Source organism: Carcharodon carcharias, chromosome 10 (genome assembly GCF_017639515.1).
Source record: "Carcharodon carcharias isolate sCarCar2 chromosome 10, sCarCar2.pri, whole genome shotgun sequence".
Lineage (NCBI taxonomy): Eukaryota > Metazoa > Chordata > Chondrichthyes > Lamniformes > Lamnidae > Carcharodon > Carcharodon carcharias.
The window spans coordinates 36,168,700-36,188,105 of NC_054476.1; the positions used below are offsets into that span (position 1 = coordinate 36,168,700).

The 19,406-nt window shown below is 42.7% G+C and overlaps 1 protein-coding gene across 11 annotated transcripts in view; it reads right to left on the reverse strand.

Moving 5' to 3' along the window:
* mical2a (microtubule associated monooxygenase, calponin and LIM domain containing 2a) overlaps nucleotides 1-19,406 on the reverse strand; it is a 253,781-nt gene that overhangs the window by 70,034 nt on the left and 164,341 nt on the right. For 9 of the 11 annotated variants that reach the window (XM_041196942.1, XM_041196944.1, XM_041196943.1 and 6 more), the window contains 2 exons: nucleotides 18,707-18,798; nucleotides 14,974-15,067 (listed from right to left, as the gene is read on the reverse strand). In XM_041196942.1, the coding sequence (XP_041052876.1) occupies nucleotides 14,974-15,067; nucleotides 18,707-18,798 (186 nt within the window). Of the gene's footprint in view, nucleotides 1-11,632; nucleotides 11,897-13,312; nucleotides 15,068-18,706; nucleotides 18,799-19,406 lie in introns of those variants that run through there. The other 2 variants (XR_005944170.1, XM_041196946.1) reach the window with 2 other exon arrangements.

The following is a 19,406-nucleotide window of genomic DNA, read 5'->3' on the forward strand; positions in this document are numbered from 1 at the left end:
ACATTTAATATTTCTCCCCAAAGATAGCACCTTCAACAAAGTAATGCTTCCTCTGCCTTGGGCTAGGAGTGTCAGCCTTAATGTGTCAGCCTAGACTTGTGCTCAAGTCTAAACTGATTACTTTCTGATTCAGAGGTGAGACAGTGCTGCCCACTGAACCCCAACAGACAATTTAAATCTATCAACTTATTAGAATAGATAAGTACATCAAAACACTGTGTGACTGAAAATACATTAAAAATCATTCTTACTTATATGTCACCCATGTTTACCTTGAATGGTGAATTTCTGAATGCCAAATTCATAGTTTGGTAAACCAACTAAAGATGTCTTATAGGTCAGGTTTTGGTCTCTGTAATAAAAATTATCTCCACCCGATATAAAACATGGCCCTGGGGCTGGATTTTCCTGGTTGGGTCACAATCCTAACACAAGCCTCAATTCCGGGTCAGGAACTTGGAAGTGACCATGGCAGGACATTGGGAGCCTGCTCTGTCCTATTAGGGATGGCTGGTAGACCGGGGAAGCGGGAGACCCAATCAGAGGGCCCACAACGATGTCCAGCCCGCAGAGAGGTGGGTACTGCTGAGGCAGGTGGGCGAGCACGAGGGCATCTCAACATGGACGTGCTCTCCAATGCCTTCTGCAAATGTTAGATTGAAGAGGCTTACAGCAGTTGGAGAACTTCTCCACCAGACCGGTTTTGGCCATGGTAATGGCCTTTTGTCTTGATGGTGCCTTTACTAGTACATGGAGCCTTTGGTTCCAATAGCCCTCCAGCCAACCTCTGGGATGCCACCTTTAGAGAACTGGCAGGCTCGTCCTGGCGGGGGGCTGCTCTGACATCAGGAGGATGCCATTTCCATTGGAAAATGCCTCCTATCCCGCCCTAAAGTGGCATAAATGGCTGCCCCACCTAGTGGGCTGCTGACTTTCTTCCCCACCTACCCCTGGTAATTGCTCTGGAGGTCGGAATCTGTCAGGAAGCTGTCCTGATGCTGCTCCCCACTATTTTCCCAACAACCACTGCCTCTAAGTCCAGACCTGAGAAAATTCAGTCCCCCCTGATTGCTGATAGACTGGAGACTTCAGCAGATTCAAACATTTCAATTTGCTTGATAGATTTATACATTTGCAGTTGAACAGTCTTATAGATAATCCACCTTCAGTGAAGTGTCAACATTTATTTGAATGAAGTTGTATAGCTTACAGCAGAGGACCTTACTAAAAAAGTGTGGAGTTATGGCAAACCTTGCTGTTTTGAGATTCCATGCTGCTGACACCAGGTTTCTGATGTAACAGTGGCTACTAACCCCTAACTTACAACAGGTCCCAGTCTCTTATCACCCCTGCGCTTGCTGACCTGCACTGGCTCCCATGCAGTCAGGCAATGCCTCAGTTTTAAAATTGTCATCTTTGTGCTCAAATGTCTCCCTATCCTCCTCCCTCTCTATCTCTGTAACCTTCTCTAGCCCTACACGCTCTGAGATATCTGCGCTGTTCCAAGTTGGCCTCTTGAGCATCCCTGATTTTCATCGCTCCACCATTGGAGACTGTGCCTTCAGCTGCCAAAGCTCAAACCTCTGGAATTCCCTTCCTAAATCTCTCCATGTTTTTACCTCTCTCTCCCACCGACCACTCCCGCCCTTTAAAATACTCCTAAAAATCTACCTTTTGTTGGTCACCTATCCTAATATTTTGTGGGAAGTTGCTTTACCATGTTAAAGGCAGTGGATCTGGTGCACAAGTGCAAGCATTTACATCTCAAGATCTGGCGAAATCACCATCCCTACCTACCCCGAATGATGGGCCTTTGGACATTTGTGTGTTGCTAGGACAGCTCAGATGATGTTAAGAGTCAGCATTGTAGTGTTATGGGTAGGTCAAAATGGCTGGTGTGGGCAAGTTCCCCTACCCTTCAAGGGGCCAACAAATTCCTCAGAGTGTCCTGAGTGTTTATTTTCTGGTCCCAGAAGGTCCAAAGTTCGATTCTCTTCAGTCTTCTCTTTTGAATGAGCCTTTTGTTGAAAAGTCCTTGCAGTACAGTCATTCTGAAATCTACACTTCCCAGCTATGCTGATAAAGTATTGTCCCATTCCGCAGAAATTGGTGTCCTACCAGTTCAAAATAAAGCTCTTATGTCTCCAAGCCATCTTCCCTAAGGGATGAGAATACTGAGGGTGATTGAATCCCCCAGAACTGTAACGTGGGGAGGGGAAGAGTAGGAATTTGAGTAAAATCAGTAGTTGTAAAAAAGGAGTTACAAGAATGGAGTGTAAATAGTCAAAGGCACAGGGCAGAATCGTCCCAGATTTGCATTGAGTGCGGTAGTGGGCGTGAAGAAAGATGTTTTACCTGCCAGCTGCAATGGCAGGTTTTCACATTACATCATCTGCTTCCCGCCTCATTAATATGCAGCTACAGGAAACACGCTGTCACGCTGGTGGGTAGCATCTGAATCGCCCGCCATGCTGTTAACTCACTGTTTCCTCATTCCAGGTGCCATATCTAAACGGTAACCGCCCACACAGTTCTCAATGCTTATAGCCCAGGACTGCTCCAGTGAAGACATGGCCCCGAAAGCGAAGAAGAGTTCAGTGACCGGTCACTGGAAAGCCCTTTGGAGGCTTGCAATGATGTCCTCCACCCCCTCCCTGGCCGCAGGAGGTCCAGCAATCTCACCACTCCAGCTTGGGTAGCAGTGGCAGTGGTGATCAGTGCCAATGCTACACAGAAGGGATCGGACATCCAGTGCAGAAAGAGGATAAATGATCTCATCTGTACCGCCAGGGTAAGGTTACCATCTCATCACTCTAAACTCACACACTCACAAGCCCTTCACACATTCACTGGCATCTCACTCACTGCCAACTCAAGGGATATCACCACTCTTACTCTCACACTCACCCTTGCATCTCCACTTGGCCTCACCTCCTCTGGAGACTGCCTCCTCAGCCCTCAACATCTTGAGGCCACTTGCACAGATCAACATGTGCCCCATACACACACTCTTCCTCAGTACAGCCCTCACCCTGCAGCCTCTTCCCTTGCCTGAGGCCACTTCTGCCCCTTCCCCAAGCAAGCCCTAGCCCTGCAGCCAATGAAAAGCCACCCCCGCCTCAGCCATTAAAAAGCCTTAAGGCTGGTCTGCTAGGTAGAGACCTGCCCGTGAGCCCCCTAAACATGATCTGGTGCCATCTGTGAAGCCTGGTGCTGATGACCGTGAGTGCTGCCTGAAGCAAGTAAGCCAAACAAATCTTGAAGTCCCGAGTGAACTATAGTTCGCCAGGTCCATGTCACTTCTGTACAGTTGTGAAACACGTTGGCGTGCAATCATGCCAATGTACCTGGATGATCCAGGATGGGGGTTGCTTCTGGTGAACAAGGCTAACAATGAGATGCTAACGTATTGAAAGTAGGTTCCTGACATGTGGTGACAGGAAACATGGCCCACCTTTGACGGGCGGAGAAGACAATCGCAAACTGGTTTCACGATGGCGTAAAACCAATTTTTGGCCTTCTTGCCATATTGTCTGGTCATGCCTGCCATGACACCCACTGCCAATGGGCACAGAAAATTCTGGCCATAGGTTCATGTTGTTATTAAAAAGTAGGATAGCATATTTGGGGGGAGGTGTAGTATAAAGGGTTAACAGATGGGATATGCTAATAAATGATGTGCATGGTGATGTACCACTGACATTAGTTAAGCATGCATTAGACTCTCAAAAGAGAGCTTGCAATCATGCCTAAGAGCTACATGCCATCTCTGTAACCTATTAGTACTGAAAGTAGTACCAATGAAGAGTGCTAAGCAGATACCAAAGTATGTCTACAGTCTGTCTAAGAACTAAGCTCCAGGCCTAGAGGCCAAGGCAGAAGGACTCAAACCTAAAACATGGCACTAGTTCAGGACAGAGGAGATGTTAGGCCTTAATGGAGGTGAAAGTGGAGGCTGGCAACAGTGGAATTTCACCCAACTGGCCAGTGAGCCAATTTGCCTGCATCATCCCTCCCCCGGGTTGTTTTCCCAGAGACGGGATGGGAGAGCAGCACAGTTATCCACCCACTAGTGGTGGGTAGCCTATTAAGGCCGATTATTAAATGTTAAGTGGAATTTTCCACTTGACTTTATAACCATGGAGGCATTGAAGAATAGGTCAGCAGCATGGAGGCAGCCTTCTGGCAGCAGACAGGAGCCCAGGAAGACTTAGAAGCCCTCCCCATCTACCTGGCTGCAGCTGCAGGCTACACCTGTGGAGATGTTCCCTTTCCACAATGGTGGGCCCGCTGCTGAGGGGAATTTTCATTTAACATTTTAAAAAGTTGGAGAGAGGGCACTCCATCTTGAAGCACCCCCTCTCATACCTGAAAAGGCAGCCTGTTGCTCCTTCCTCTGAGCTGGCCAGTATTTAGCCTTAGATGGAGTTTGCCACCCGCTTAGTGCTGCATTCACAAGCAACCCGACTCCAAGAAGAACCGATCCCGATGAGCCACAGGCTGCTGCCTCCTATTAGCCCTTCAACTTCTAGACCCCACCTGCCATCCATAATTGCATGGCAAACCCATCCTCTGTCCATCAATTGGTCAATTTGGAGAAAATCATTGCTGGGAGCCAGTTTTCCCCTCAGTGTGGGCTTCTGACCCACATTTGACCCTGATGTTGGGGTCATGAACTCCATGGGGACATTCTGCCCAAGGGCTTTCTTCCACTGCTAATTAACCATGATTAACATTATGAAAGATAGAGCAATATAAAAAATATCATCCGGAGTAGATATATAGCCCATTGAGTCTGCTCCCCCATTCAATATGGTCATGGCTGATCTTTGGCTTCAACTCCTGCTCACTCCCCATATCTCTTGATTTCTTGAGAGACCAAATATTTGTCTATCTCAGCCTTAAATATATTCATTGATGGAGCACCCACAACTCTCTGGGGTGGGGTATTCCAAAGACCCACAGCCCTTTGTGATAGAAATTTTTCCTCATCATCCCAGTCCTAAATGATCGGTCCCTTATCTTGAGACTGTGCCCTCCCACTCCCCAACCCCCTACCTTGTGTACTAGATTCCTCAGCCAAGGGACAGTGTCTACCCCTGTCAAGCCCCTTCAGAATCTTGTCGGTTTCAAGATTTCTTTATTCATGTATTCTAATCCCCTTGCAATAAAGATCAACATGTCATTTGCCTTCCCAATTGCTTGTTGTACCTGCATTCTAAGTTTTTGCATTCTTAGTATGAGTACACCCAAGTTCCTCTGAAGATCAACATTTATAAATTTCATGCCTTTTATCCTTACAACCAGTGTTACAAAACAAACCTCACACCTTACCGTGTTGTGTGGCACCTTTTGGAAATTCAAATGCATGACATCTCTGGTTCCCCTTTATCTACTGTACAACAGGTCGAGTATCCTTTGTTCGAAACCCTTAGGGCCGAATGTGTTTCGGTATTCAGATATTTTCAGTTTTTGGATCTACTGCATATACGGTTAGGACTAGGCCAGTTACAAATACTAGGTTGTTTCTTCACTTGCCAATTCTCACACGCCCTACTTCTTACCTGTTAGCACTTATTATGCGTGTAATATAATATTACATTGCTTTATTAACGTACAAATTAACTGCATAGTTGCTCAAAAAAAAAGTTCGTGTTTTGGATGCGTTCAGTTTTTGGATGTCTGGATAAAGGATATTCAATTTATAGTTACACCCTTAAAAAAACTAATGAATTTGGCAAACATGATTTCCCTTTTGCAAAACCATGTTGACTTTGTCTGATCGTACTATGATTTCCTAAGTGCATTGTTAAGGCTTCCTTAATAATAGACTCCAGCACTTTCCCAACAACTGATGTAAGGCTAGCTGGCCTGTAGTTCCCTGATTTCTCTCTTCGTCCTTTCTTGAATAGCGGTGTTACATTTCTTAAATTCCAATCTGCTGGGATTTGAGAATCTAGGGAATTTTGGAAAATCATAACCAATGCATCCACTATCTTGGCAGCTATTTCTTTTAGAACCCATGTTCCTTGGTCATCAGATTTTGAGATTTAGTTGGATTTTAGTCCCTTCAGTTTCTCCAACATTTTTTCTCTGCTGATATTAATTACCTTAATTTCCTCACCTTTTTTAGCCCTCGGTTGTACTCTGTTTCCAGTATTAGCTTGTGCCTTCTACTGTGAAGGCAGGCACAAAATATTTGTTCAATGTCTCTGTCGCTTCCTCCTACGCCATGATAATTTCTCTTGTCTCAACTTCCAAGGGACCAACATTTACTTTGGTTACTCTCTTCCTTTTTATATACTTCTAAAAGATGTTTTTATATACCTGGCTAGTTCATTTCAGTGTTCTATTTTTCTCCTTTTTATCAAATTGTTGGTGGTCCTGTGCTGGTTTCTATAACATTCCCAATCCTCAGACTTCGTACTATTTTTTGCAACATTATAAGCCTTGTCTTTTAATCTAATACTATCCTAAACTGCCTTAATAAGCCACAGATGGATCTTTTTTGCTGAGTGTTTGTTTTTCAATGGTGTGGATCTTTGTTAAGAGCAAGCTCAGCTTTAGACTAGTAATGAGACAAAACTAAGAGAAACAGTTTCCGTTGGTCAGAGAGTTGATAACCAGATGATACAGATTGAAGGTGATTGGCAAAAGAACCACGGGGAAGATGAGGGATAAAAATCTATGCACCTTCTGAAAGGGTGGTGGCAGCAAATTCAATAGTAACTTCCGAAAGGGATTAGATGAATACTTGAAGAGGAAAAATAAACTTGGCAATGGGGAAATTGCAGGGGAGTGGGATTAATTGGATAGCTCTTTCAAAGAGTCAGCACAGCATGAGGAACTAAGACCTCACACTGTATATTTTTATAAAAATATATATGACTGTCTCTAAAATTTTAAAAACTGAACAGAGATCCTTAACATGGCTGAAGCTGTGTCTTTCTGTGATTCCAGAACAAAAGAAGCCACCTTGCTAAAAGCAAAATATTGCGGATGCTGGAAATCTAGAACAAAAACAAAAATACCTGGAAAAACTCAGCAGGTCTGACAGCACCTGTGGAGAGGGATACAGTTGATGTTTTGAGTCCGTATGACCCTTCATCAGAATTAAGACATATAGAAATGAGATGAAAACAAGCTGGTAGAAGGGGGTGGGACAGGAGAGCTCAATAGGGGGCCAGTGATAGGTGGAGGCAAGAAGAGACTGCCAAAGCCGTCATAGACATAAGGACAAAGTTGGAAAGCTCACACCTCATTATCTCTGAGGAGCTACGAACCATCACCTGGAGACTGCACAGCCCAGCCTCAAAGGGAGCTACATCAAAGGCTTTTTGTATCTGATCCCCAGGCTTGCCAGTAGAAATGGAACGTCAACTAAGCCAATGGCCTCTCAAACATTCCTTTTAACCCATAATGGCAGTCCTGAAAACCAAGCTAAATACCAGATACAGGATAAACTTTGTTGAAGAACTTGCAGCGAGGTAATGTCATGTGTCCTAAGCCTCTGGCTGGTTATAATGTCTTGCTGAGCTGCATAGCTCAGTCTGCTATTTAACAAGTGACTAGCAGGCCACACCAAAGGAGCTCAGCCGCAGGTTTGACACCTGGCTCCATCAAAACTGCTTCTGCTACAAGTTCTGTACCATTGCCTACAAGGCTGATTCATCTCTGCATGCCTATCTCATCATCTGAAGTCAACACCACTGGAAAAGTGAATTATCCAGCATTGGTTTTCAACCCACCAACGTTGGTGAAGGAATACCTCATTGGACTTTGATTCTGGACTCTGGAACCCACGTGACCCAACCTTCATTTTCTCTATGGTCTCTATTGTAAATCCTTCTTTTCTCTATCCCTCTCTTTGCTGTCTGAGTGTGGAGGCGATGTTATGACCCTCCTCCCGTGTTTTGAGTGTGTGCGAATAAACTAACCCTTTTAGTTCATCCTATCTCAAGTTTGCTGTGGGGTTATTACCAGAAAATTGGATCACACAAAAACCGAGGGGTTGGGAAAATACAACACTGCTTATAAAGAGGGAAATAAATCAATGCAACTTTCTGTTCATGGACAGGTGGTGAGAGAAGAAATTAGTGCTGTTTAAATTAACCCCTGTCCTGTCTGTAACAACAGGCAAGATGGGTGAGTGGCTTCCCTCTGTGCTGTATCTTTCGGGGATTCAAACTTCCAGGCCTGCACTGATAAGAAACATAGAATTTTTCTTATAGTTCAAAAGGCCATTCAGCCCATCGTATCGGTGCCAGCCAAAAAAAAGAGCTATCCAGCATAAACCTGCTTTCCAGTTCTTGGCCTGTGGGTATTTCGAGTGCATTTCCAAGTATCTTTTCAATGCGCTGTGGGTTTCTGTTTTGCTAACCGATCAGCCAGAGAGTTCCAGATCCACACCACCCTCGGGGTGAAAAAAAAACCCCAAGTCCCTCCTAATCCTTCTACTAATTACTTTAAAAGTAAGGAGAATTCACCAGGTGTGACTTGCAAATCATTTCATGTGTTTCAATTTCACAAACGCTTCTATTAGCTGGAGATCTGAGTTCCATGGGTCGACTGATAAATGTCATATCATGAAAGTCTATAAAAATCAGCCTCACAAATGTTTTTTTCTTATTCTTTCCTGAAATGTGGGCATCGCTGGCAAGGCCAGCATTTGTTGCCCATCCCTAATTGCCCTTGAACTGAGTGGCTTGCTAGGCCATTTCAGAGGGCGGTTAAGAGTCAACCGCATTGCTGCAGATCTGGAATCTGGAATGTAGGCCAGACCAGGTAACGATGGCAGATTTCCTTCCCTAAAACACATTAGTGAACCAGATGGGTTTTTACAACATTCGTTGATAGTTTCAAGGTTGCCATTACTGAGGCTAGCTTTCAATTCTGGGTTTTATTAATTGAATTTAAATTCCACCAGCTGCCACGTTGGGATTTGACCTTTTGGATTACTAGTCCAGTGACATTACCACTATGCACTGTCTCCCCTCCCCTTATCGTTAATTAAGTGTTGCCAGAACAATGCTCTAAAAATTGAATTTTTAACCCTTTCTGAATCAGTGGCATTCTGTTTGGTTTTTTTGAGTAACACATTCAGAAGCTTGCTCCACTTGTTTTACATTGCTTGTTCATAAATAAATTGATTGAATGTGGTGGCTTTGTTTGTATTCGTTGTTCGATGTGGATATTACTGGCAAGGCCAGTATTTATTGCCCACTCTGAGTGTCCCTGCTGGCTTAGGGTTGGCCTATTTCCTGAGGCCTGGTCCTTCATGATCTCCTGTGGTCAATAGCATAACTAAAGAATCATTGTGCTGGAGTAATTGTGTCTAATTCTGGGCAGCACACTTAAGGAAGGATTCCAAGGTGTTGGAGAGGGTGCTGAGGAGACTTACTATAATGGTTATAGCAATGGGGGACTTTGGAGAGACTGGAGAAGCTGGGATTATTCTCCATAAAACAAAGAAGCTTAAGTGCAGATTTAATGGCACTGTCCAAAATTGTGAAGGGTTTTGATGGAGTAAATAGAGAGAAAGTGCTTCCAGTGCCAGAAGGGTCAGAAACAAAAAGACGCAGTTTTAAGATAATTGGCAAAATAAAAAGGTGGGGAGATAATCGTTCTTACTCAGTGACTTGTAATGATCTAGAATGCACTGTTTGACATAGTGGTGGAAGCAAATTCAAGAATAATTTTCAAAAGGGAATTTGTTAAAATACCTGGAAGTTTACAGGGCTATGGAGAAGAAGCAGGGGAATGAGAATACCTAGATAGCCCTTTCAAAGGGTTGAAGGGTAAAAGCTGTTACATGTTTCTATGATTGTACATCCTGCACATATGGTCTCTGTCACACAGTTGGTACAGGGTAAACTTTCAGTCCAGATAATTACTTATAGAAAGTACCATGCTCTCTCAACACAAGACAGGAAGCGTTGGAAGAAAAGTCCCCAAATCAGAAGCAAGAACTGAACAGACCCGCATCAGTAAAAACATCATACCCGAGCTGCTTGTAGGTGTCTCATGCAACTCACCACACCAAGGTCACCTGCATCAGGAGGAAAGGGGGGCACAGTTTAATAACAACAGAGGACTCCCAGTCACTGTTGTTAGAAGACGTGAGTGAGCACGAACCAGTTCTGATACAGTCACAAGGGTGACATGAGGCAAGGTCAGCCTAGATTCAGTCATGACTCAATATTGAATACACCAGCACACCCAACAGCAGTACCAGCCAATTATGGAGGGGTTTCTCATGAAACGTTTTATAATAATAGCAGCAGTTTGGAGTGTGCTTGGGATTCTTAGCTGCTAGGTTGGCCTGTCCCTTTAAGACGTTGGTCAGCTGTTTTCCCTGGCCAAGTTAGATCAATTTTAGAGAACATTGGCACGACAATTGGTCTTGTTTTTCTTCAAAATCCTAGATTTCTCCTTCTTTTGTGGTGGTGGGTGGAGGGGGGGGCGGTGGGGGGTGGTCATGGGTGGTGGGCAACCACTAAGGCTCCACATTATAATGCACAAAATCTTAAAACTGTAGGTGGCTGATGTATCAAAATGAAACCTGATTGGATTCCACTCTGAGACTTCAGCACAAGATCCAGGCCAACACACCTGGTGCAGTACTGAGGGAATGCTGCACTGTCACAGGGGCAGTAATGAGGGAGTGCTGTATGATCGGGTGAGGCTTTCAGGTCAGATGTTAAACCAAGGCCTCCTCTGCCTTCTCAGGTGGACATAACAACTACCATGGCCACTAGTTCAAAGAAGGGCAGGGGGGTTCTCACCGGTGTCCTGGCCATTATTTATCCCTTAATCCATATCACTAAATGCAGGTTGGTCATTCATTTCATTGCTGCTGTGGGATCTTACCTAGAGCAAATTGATTGCTGTATTTCCTACAACCGTGGCTACACTTCAAAATTACTTCATTGGCTGTAAAGCACTTTGGGATTTCCCGAGGTTGTGAAAGGCATAATATAAACGCAAGTCTTCCTTTCGTCTGCTTTCAATTGGCTGTTTTTAGCAAGACCACCGCCAGCTAGCAGCAATTTCAAGATCAACAACTAGAGAGACTGGGCTGGGGGTGGAGATGGGAGGAATAAATTGAGACACTAGCCCATCGTCTCTCAGTTCCTGAATTCATAGGGTAATGGAGATCTTTTCCCCCAAAATGCAATAGGTCAATTACAATTGAAATCGTCAAGACGGAGACTGGTAAGTTGTTCATTAGGTAATGGTATCAAGCATTGGTGAGTAAACTGGGTTGACGTATCTTGTTGTGTATATATGGGAGTGTGTCAGGAAGGGTAGGAAGCCTGCTGAAGAAGTTGGGGGATGCCAGAAACCTTAACTTGACTTTAGGATCTTGTCTTCATTAAGTTCCTAATTTTAACCAATTTAACCAATCAGAGAGCTATGTTCAATGTTTGTCAACTATACAGTTATTAAGTCACGACTGAATCTTGGGCTAAAATCATGCAATTCAGTGACTCAGCCCCATGATGTGAAGCCCGTTACAAAAATTCTTCATGGCTGTTGATGATCAAGAGCTCACGCACGACTTTGGGTGGGGGAGCAGGGTAACTTGCAGGAGAACAAATTCATCAGGAAAGAAAGAGAAAGAGACAGAGAGTACTTTACAAAGCATCTATTTTAATTTATTATACGCTTACAGCCTTGGGTTTCATAAATAACTCTTGACATATTCCATCATGTGCAAAATACAGGACTGATTGTGAGACTTTAAAAAAAATACACATTTTTTTTAAAAATGTATTCACAAACATTTTCCTTAATTGTATTCTGTTATGAAATAGGAACCCTTCTGTTAAACCTTTTTCAGATGAATTGGGATTAAAATATCCTTTGATTCTCATCCTTTAAAGGTTTGTGGAGTCTGTAACAGAAGATACAGGAAAATATATAGTGCACTGGCTTGAAAGTGGAAATAAGTTTAATTATAAATCAAGATGAGCATTTTGCAGATCATGCGATAATGGGTGGATTTTTATTAAAAGGGAGGTGACTGGACAAATGCAAGCTCTTTTAGTCTGTTAGTACACACAGTGCTTCAGCTGTTAAAATGTTCCTCATCATCAAATCCACTAAAATAAAACTTTTTCTTTTGATTTACAGACGTGGTTTCCACTAATGTCACTCAGGAAGATATTTATTGCAGGGCTGTCTCTAATTAAGTCAGGAGGAGTCTCAGATCATGGAAATCAAGCTGTCTGGAGGAGGTGAGTGAAAGGTGGTTAACATGTGGTTAACATGGGTGTTTGAAAATTCTTTGCTCCAGTAATCAGGAGTTAACCAACCTCAATTGTAATGAACAACCGAGGAGTTTCACCCAAAGCTTGTATGGTTAACTATCACATGGTGGAGTTTCATGCCACGTGAGCATGATGTTTTTGTTTATTAAATTTAAAGGGCTGCCCAGAAGCAAAAAGGAAACATCCGGGAGGAAAAAATAGAGTTAAAACAAAAATTTAACACATTTTCTTCAAATTCAGGATATAAATCCTGCAGAAAATATATACTTTTTTCAAAAACAAATTTTTTTTCAAATTTAGAATGTAAACCTCGGTAAAACTATCTTTTTTTCATAATTTTTCTTCAAATTTAGGAAATAAAACTTGTTTTGTTTTAATCTTGCGTTTTTCTTTTAATATGGTGAATTTAAAAGAATACTGTGGATAAGCATGGCTACTGTTAAAGATATTCAAGTTAAGTCTTGCATCTGATTAGTGTTTTGCATGCTTCATAAATCACCTGACAAAAGATGGCTGTGGCTCCCTTTGAGTTTTTAAAATTAAATTTAAAGTAACTAAAGTATATTGAAAAGACTTCTTAAATTTTATTAACAGGGTGGTAACAGGCACTCCTAATTGGCTCTTCCATCATTAGCTAGCTATAATTTGGCCATTTAGTCTTCTCTCCATTTTGCCAACTTCAAAAGGAACGGAAGCTATTCATGTTTTTGTTGGTTAAGGCCACAATTATTGAGTGGCGAGAGGTTAGAGAGCAAAGAAAAGGACCGTCAGACTCGTGCTTTGTCTGGTAGTGCAAAGTGCAATCAGGCATGCGGGTTTACTGAAAAGGCAAGTTGTCCACAAACATGGCCAAAGATAGATAATGAGAGGCAAATCTTTACCCAGTACATTGCAGCATGGAGGGAGATGCAACAAATTGCAAGCAATGGGAAAAAGGCAGACAGAGAAAGAAAGAGAGAGAGATTATAACACTAAATACAATCTCAATTATGTCATGGTAAACAGGAGGGCACTGATAATAGAACACAACTCTGACTTACGATCATATATTTTTAAAAAATACATATCAACTGCAGATCCAGTCAGTGCAAGGCTCAACTTCTGATTATGATCCGTTACCAAAAGTTCCAGATACACGTTGATCCTATTCTGATTCCCACCAAAGGATCCCAACTTCTCATTGCCTACCCCATAGCAACAAGTGGGATGCTGGGTGTTTCAATCTCACACTTCGAATGGATCAAGTTCACGGCTGTTTGATTTTGGTCTGTTGACTAAGGAGCTTTTTCAAACAATGATCCGGCACAGATCAAATACTGAGCAAGTGTTCTACTGGCAGACTCTGCAAAAACAACTTGTCATAACAATTTAAAACAATTGCACAGACCTCAAGTGTTCGATCAGTTAACAGGCACCCATGGCATTAGGCACAAAGGAAATGTCCTAACAGTCGCTTCAAATAAAGCTACAGAGCATTATTAAAATCATTCGCAACAGTGTCATGTTGTTTACCAACATAACGGAAATCATTCGCTGCATTTACACTTGACTAAAGTGGGTTCACTTTGCACTGAAGCTGCAGCTATAACTTAAACTAAACCAAAACCCAGAGACACGTATGACCTGCAACACTCCGGACAGTCTAGCTGGAGGGAGAAGTGTCTGTCTGGAGGAGGAGTCTCACTCTAACTCACTTTGGATTACAGCCAGGTCCCAACTCTGGGTTAAGTTTACACCAGTTTAGTATCAGTGCGAGCAAGTATTGCTTCACACCAACAGTATCCTTGCAATGTAAACACACAGTGATAAACCCTGGGAAGGTGTAACTAACACCAGACATCACCAAAGTGTCAAGTGGCTGTAAAATGGACCAGTTTGACTGCTCTTCCATTCTTAACCTTAATCTAATTACATTGAAATTTGTACTCATTTTATTGATAATAATTGCCTAAGTAAACCATTATTGTTCATTGGAGGCACTTCCTTTTCTCTTATTGGTTAAGGTAGTAAACAATGAGGAAATTTATATTCATTGGATTTTTTTCTGAAGTTATATTTCATGTCATGGAATAAAAAAATCCTTCCTTCTTTAAAAACCAGCCTTATATAAAAATGTAAACAATTTAATGTAGAATAATTTCAATTTGAATCTTGTAAAACCTACAGGAGTTTTGGTAACACAATTATCATAAACAATTATTGCTGCAACTGTAAATCAATATTGCAAAAACCCTCATGTACCTGGTACACTGTTTGATTGCCCAACACTGTAAATACAGTGATTTGTTGGTTCTAATTTTAAATAAATAATTTTTAGTATGATTGTGTTTTATCACTTTACATTGAACCCATGTTTGCGCAATCTGATGCTAATATCAGGGAGGGTTAGGCTAAGTAAATGGCACTCAATTCATTTTAAACCCAAGGGTGTTGTGCACCCATTCGATCAGGAAATCTGGTGATGAGCCTGCTTCTTGGCACATGTGTAGGAGAACCTCGTATTGCACATATAGCAGAGGCACGCTCAAACTTAGTAACTCATACAGGTAGCTGTAATTGTACGCGTTGTCCCTCAAGTGGCAGCTAGTGGCATGCAGAACACCATGCATCCAGTTAGATAGGCACTTGGGGACGTCAAGCAGCATCCTCGCGCCCCACAGAGGCCAGCTTAGGATTCTCCAAAGCAACGAAGTCATGGTACCTGGAGGCTTGTCGGGCGAAGAACTAACACTGCAAGAGTTTTCGGTGTTTGTCAAAGCCTCACCGTCGGACTTACTCAAAGGCACGGACTCACCCTGAAAAATAAAAACAAACAACTGAAATCTGTATTCAATGAACTGGAGAATTTTTTACATTGCTGCATAGTTGGGTACCAATAATTGTAGCAGGGAGCTCTGTGAGTGTGATAGTAGGAACAAAGGAACAGGAGATGACCATTTGGTCCCTCAAGTTAACAAAAATCTATCAATCTCAGATTAAAATTAACAATAGATGTAGCCTCAATTCGCATTTGCAAAAGAGAGTTTGTGTGTAGAAGTGTTTCTGAATTTCACTCCAGAAAGGTCCATAAAAAGCAGGTCAAATCCAATCCAGCCAATTCCTGTCCCATCAGTCTACTTTCAATCATCAACAAAGTGATGGAAGGTGTCATTGGCAGTGATATCAAGCAGCACTTACACAGCAACCACCTGATCACTCTTGCTCAGTTTGGGATTCCATCAAGGCTGTAGAGGCTGAGTTGTTAAGTATATTCAAGGCAGAGATAGACAGATTTTTGATCAGGAAGGGAATCTAGGGTTATGGGGAAAAGGCAGGAAATTGGAGTTGAGGATTATCAAATCAGATTATCATGATTTAATTGAATGGCAGAGCGAACTTGATGGGCCAAATGGGCTACTTCTGCTCCTACGTCTTATGGTGTTATGGTCAAAGGCCACTCAACTCCTGACCTCATTACAGCCTTGAACCAAACATGAACAAGTGAGCTGAATTCCAGAGATGAACTGAGAGTGACTGTCCTTGACATCAAGACAGCATTTGACGGAGTGTGGCATCAAGGAACCCTTGCAAAATTGAAGTGAACAGAATTCAGGGGGAAAAATCTCCACTGTATGTAGTCATTTCTAGCACAAAGGAAGGTGGTTGTGTTTGTTGGAGGCCAATCATCTCAGCCCCAGGGCACCGCTGCAGGAGTTCTTCATGGTGGTGTCCTAGGTCCAAACATCTTCAGCTGCTTCATAAAATGATTTTCCTTCCATCTTAAGGTCAGAAATGGGGATGTTCGCTGATGATTGCAAAGTGTTCAGTGCCATTCACAATTCATCAGATACTGAAGTCATATGTTCCTACAAACAGCAAGACCTGGGCATTCAGGCTTGGACTGATAAGTGGCAAATAACATTTGCACTACTCAAGTGCCAAGCAAATACTATCTTCAACAAGAGAGAATCTAACCATCTCCTCTTGACATTCAAGGCATTACCATCATTGAATCGCCATCGCCAACATCTTGGGGGTTACCAGTGACCAGAAACATAACTGGACCAGCCGTATAAATACTGTGGCTGCAGAGCAAGTTGGAGGCTGGGAATTCTATGGTGAGTAACTCATCTCCTGACTCCCCCGTGCCTGTTCACCATCAACAAGGCACATGTCAGGAGTGTGAATACTCTAGTTGTCTGGATGAGTTGGGCTTCAACAACACTCAAGAAACTCAACACCATCCAGGACAAAGCAGCCCGTTTGATTGGCCCCCACCCCCACTAAATTAAACACTTATTCCTAGATTCTGGAACAGTCCCAGCAGATTTGAAGTTAACAAATGTAATACCCCTATTCAAGAAATGAGGGAGAGAGAAAACAGGGAACTACAGGCCAATTAGCCTGACATCAGTCATCAGGAAATGCTAGAATCTATCGTTAAGGAAGTTTTAACAATGCACTTAGAAAACCACAGTATGATCAGACAAAGTCAACATGGTTTTCTGAAAGGGAAACGGTGTTTGCCAAATTTATTAGTAAGGTAGCTAAAGGGGCATTAGTAGATGTTGTATGCCTGGTTTCCAAAACACATTTGCTAAGGTGCCACACAAAAAGGTTAATAGGAAGGGTAAGGGTTTGTGGAGTTGGGGGTAATATACTAGCATTGATAGGGAATTGGTTAATGGACTGGAAGCAAAGAGTAATCATAAGTGGGATATTTTCAAATCGGCAGGCAGTGAATAGTGGCGTGCAGCAAGAAGCAATGCTGAGGCCTCAGCTATTTACAATCTATATTAATGACAAACGAAGAGGCAGCCAGTAATGTATCTAATTTTGCTGATGATCCAAAACTAGGTGTAAATGTAAGCCATGAGGACACAGAGAGGCTGCAAAGAGATATAGGCAAATTGAGTGAGTGGGCAACAACACGACAGATGGAGTATAATGTGGGGAAGTGTGAGTTAATTCAATTTGGTCATAAGAATAGAAAAACAGTATATGTTTTAAAAGGCATGAAAATTGTAAATGTTGATGTTCAGAGAAGCTTGGTGTGTTCATACAAGGAGCATAGAACATTAGCATGCAGGTACAACAAGCAGTTAGGAAGACAAATGGCATGTTGGCCTTTATTACACGGGATTAGAGTATAGGAATAAAGTCTTGCTACAATCGTACAGGGCTTTGTTGAGATCACATTTGGATTACTGCGTACAGTTTTGGTCTCCACATTTAAGAAAGAATAAACTTGCATTGGAGGCGGTACAGTGAATGTTCACTAAATTGGTACCTGGATGAGGGGGCTGTCCTATGATGAGAGGTTGAGGAAATTGGGCTTGTATTCTCTGGAGTTTAGAAGATTGAGAGGCAATTTTGTTGAAACCTACAAAATTCTGAAGGGGCTTGATAGGGTGGATGCTGAGAGATTGTTTCCACTGGTTGGGGGAATCTAAAACATGGGGGCACAGTCTCAGGATAAGGGGCCGATCATTTAGGACTGAGATGAGGAGAAATTACTTCACTCAAAGGGTTGTGAATCTTTTCAATTATCTACCCCAGAGGACTGTGGGTACTCCATTGTTGAATATATTTAAGGCTGAGATTGACATATTTTTGGTCTCTTGGGGAATTAAGGGATATGGGGAGTGGGCGGGACAGTAAGATTAAGCTACAAGGTCAGCCATGATCATGCTGAATGGCACAGCAGGCTCAACAGGCCATATGGCCTACCCCTGTTCCTATCTCCTGTGTTCTTGTAATTACTCCCTCCACCACCGATGCACAGTGACAGCAGTGTGTACCATCTACAAGCTGCACTGTAGCAACTCGCCAAGACTTCTTTAACATTACCTTCCAAACCCGCAGCCTCATCCACCTTGGAGGACGAGGGCAGCAAGCACAAGATCCTGCATGTTCCCCTCCAACATCATCCTGACTTGGAAATATATCACTGTTCCTTCACTGTTGTTGGGTCATGACCCTGGAACTCACTCACTAACAGCACCTACACCTCATGGATCACAGTGGTTCAAGAAGGGGGGTCACCAACATATTCTCAAGGGTAATTAGGGATGGGCAAGAAATGATGCCCTTGCCAGTGATGTTCATGTCCCATGAACAAATAACATGAAAAAAAAATATTCTAACTTTTAGACGATGCGCCACAATCCTGGACTCCCCAACCAGTGGAAATTGCTTCTCCCAATTTCTGCCAATCTATACTAGGGGTGGGGGTAGTGGGCTGTGGGGGAGTGATGGAGGGAGTCTGGTAATACTTGCAGCAGGAGTTGCTGGGATAGGGTTAATATTTCCAAAGGTTTCCATGCAGCCAAGTTTGAGATACTGTTTATTTGGACTTGGAAAGAAAAGAGCATTGTCGACATTGCACTCAGTAGCATAACAGCCTGTGTTTATGAGATTCTTATGATACCAGGAGCTGGTGAGAAGGTCCCTACCTTTCTGTGTGATATTGTTGGATGATTCCGTCTCTTCCTTGTTTTGTTATTCAGTTTACAGTAAGTAAAGTGAGGTTTGCAGTAAAACTTTCCTGAATGAATAAAAGGTCAGATTAAGTCACATTAAAACAGCAAAGTGGAACAGATTGCAGTGCAGAGCGCTGTAGGCTCGTGTAAGTGCAGTTCAGGAATCACAGCGCTACAGTATGAAGGCTCAAAAGAATGAGATCTTCGAGCACAGACCTAATACATTTGTCTAAAGGGCAATGTGTATTTTAGTTCCAAAGGAGAAATTGTTCTTCCTTTCTCATGTGAATCTCGTGTGCCCATTCAGTCCTTCGAGTATGCCCTACCATTCAGTTCTCACCTCTGCTCTAAATCCCTCGATCCTACTCACCAAGTAAAAGTCTTTTGATCTCAATGTTGAAAGCTACAAGTGACCACATAGAGCTTTGAGAATGGACTTGGGTATACAGGACATCACTTCAAAGTTTGCAGATGACATGAAGCTCAGAAATGTAGTTAACAGTTTGGAAGATGGTAACACACTTCAGAGGATACAGACAGACCGACGAAATGGGCAGACACATGGCAGATGAAATTTAACATAGAGAAGTGTGAAGTGATGCATTTTGGTAGGAAGAATGAGGCAAGGCAAAATAAACTAAATGGTCCAATTTTAAAGGAGGTGCGGGAACAG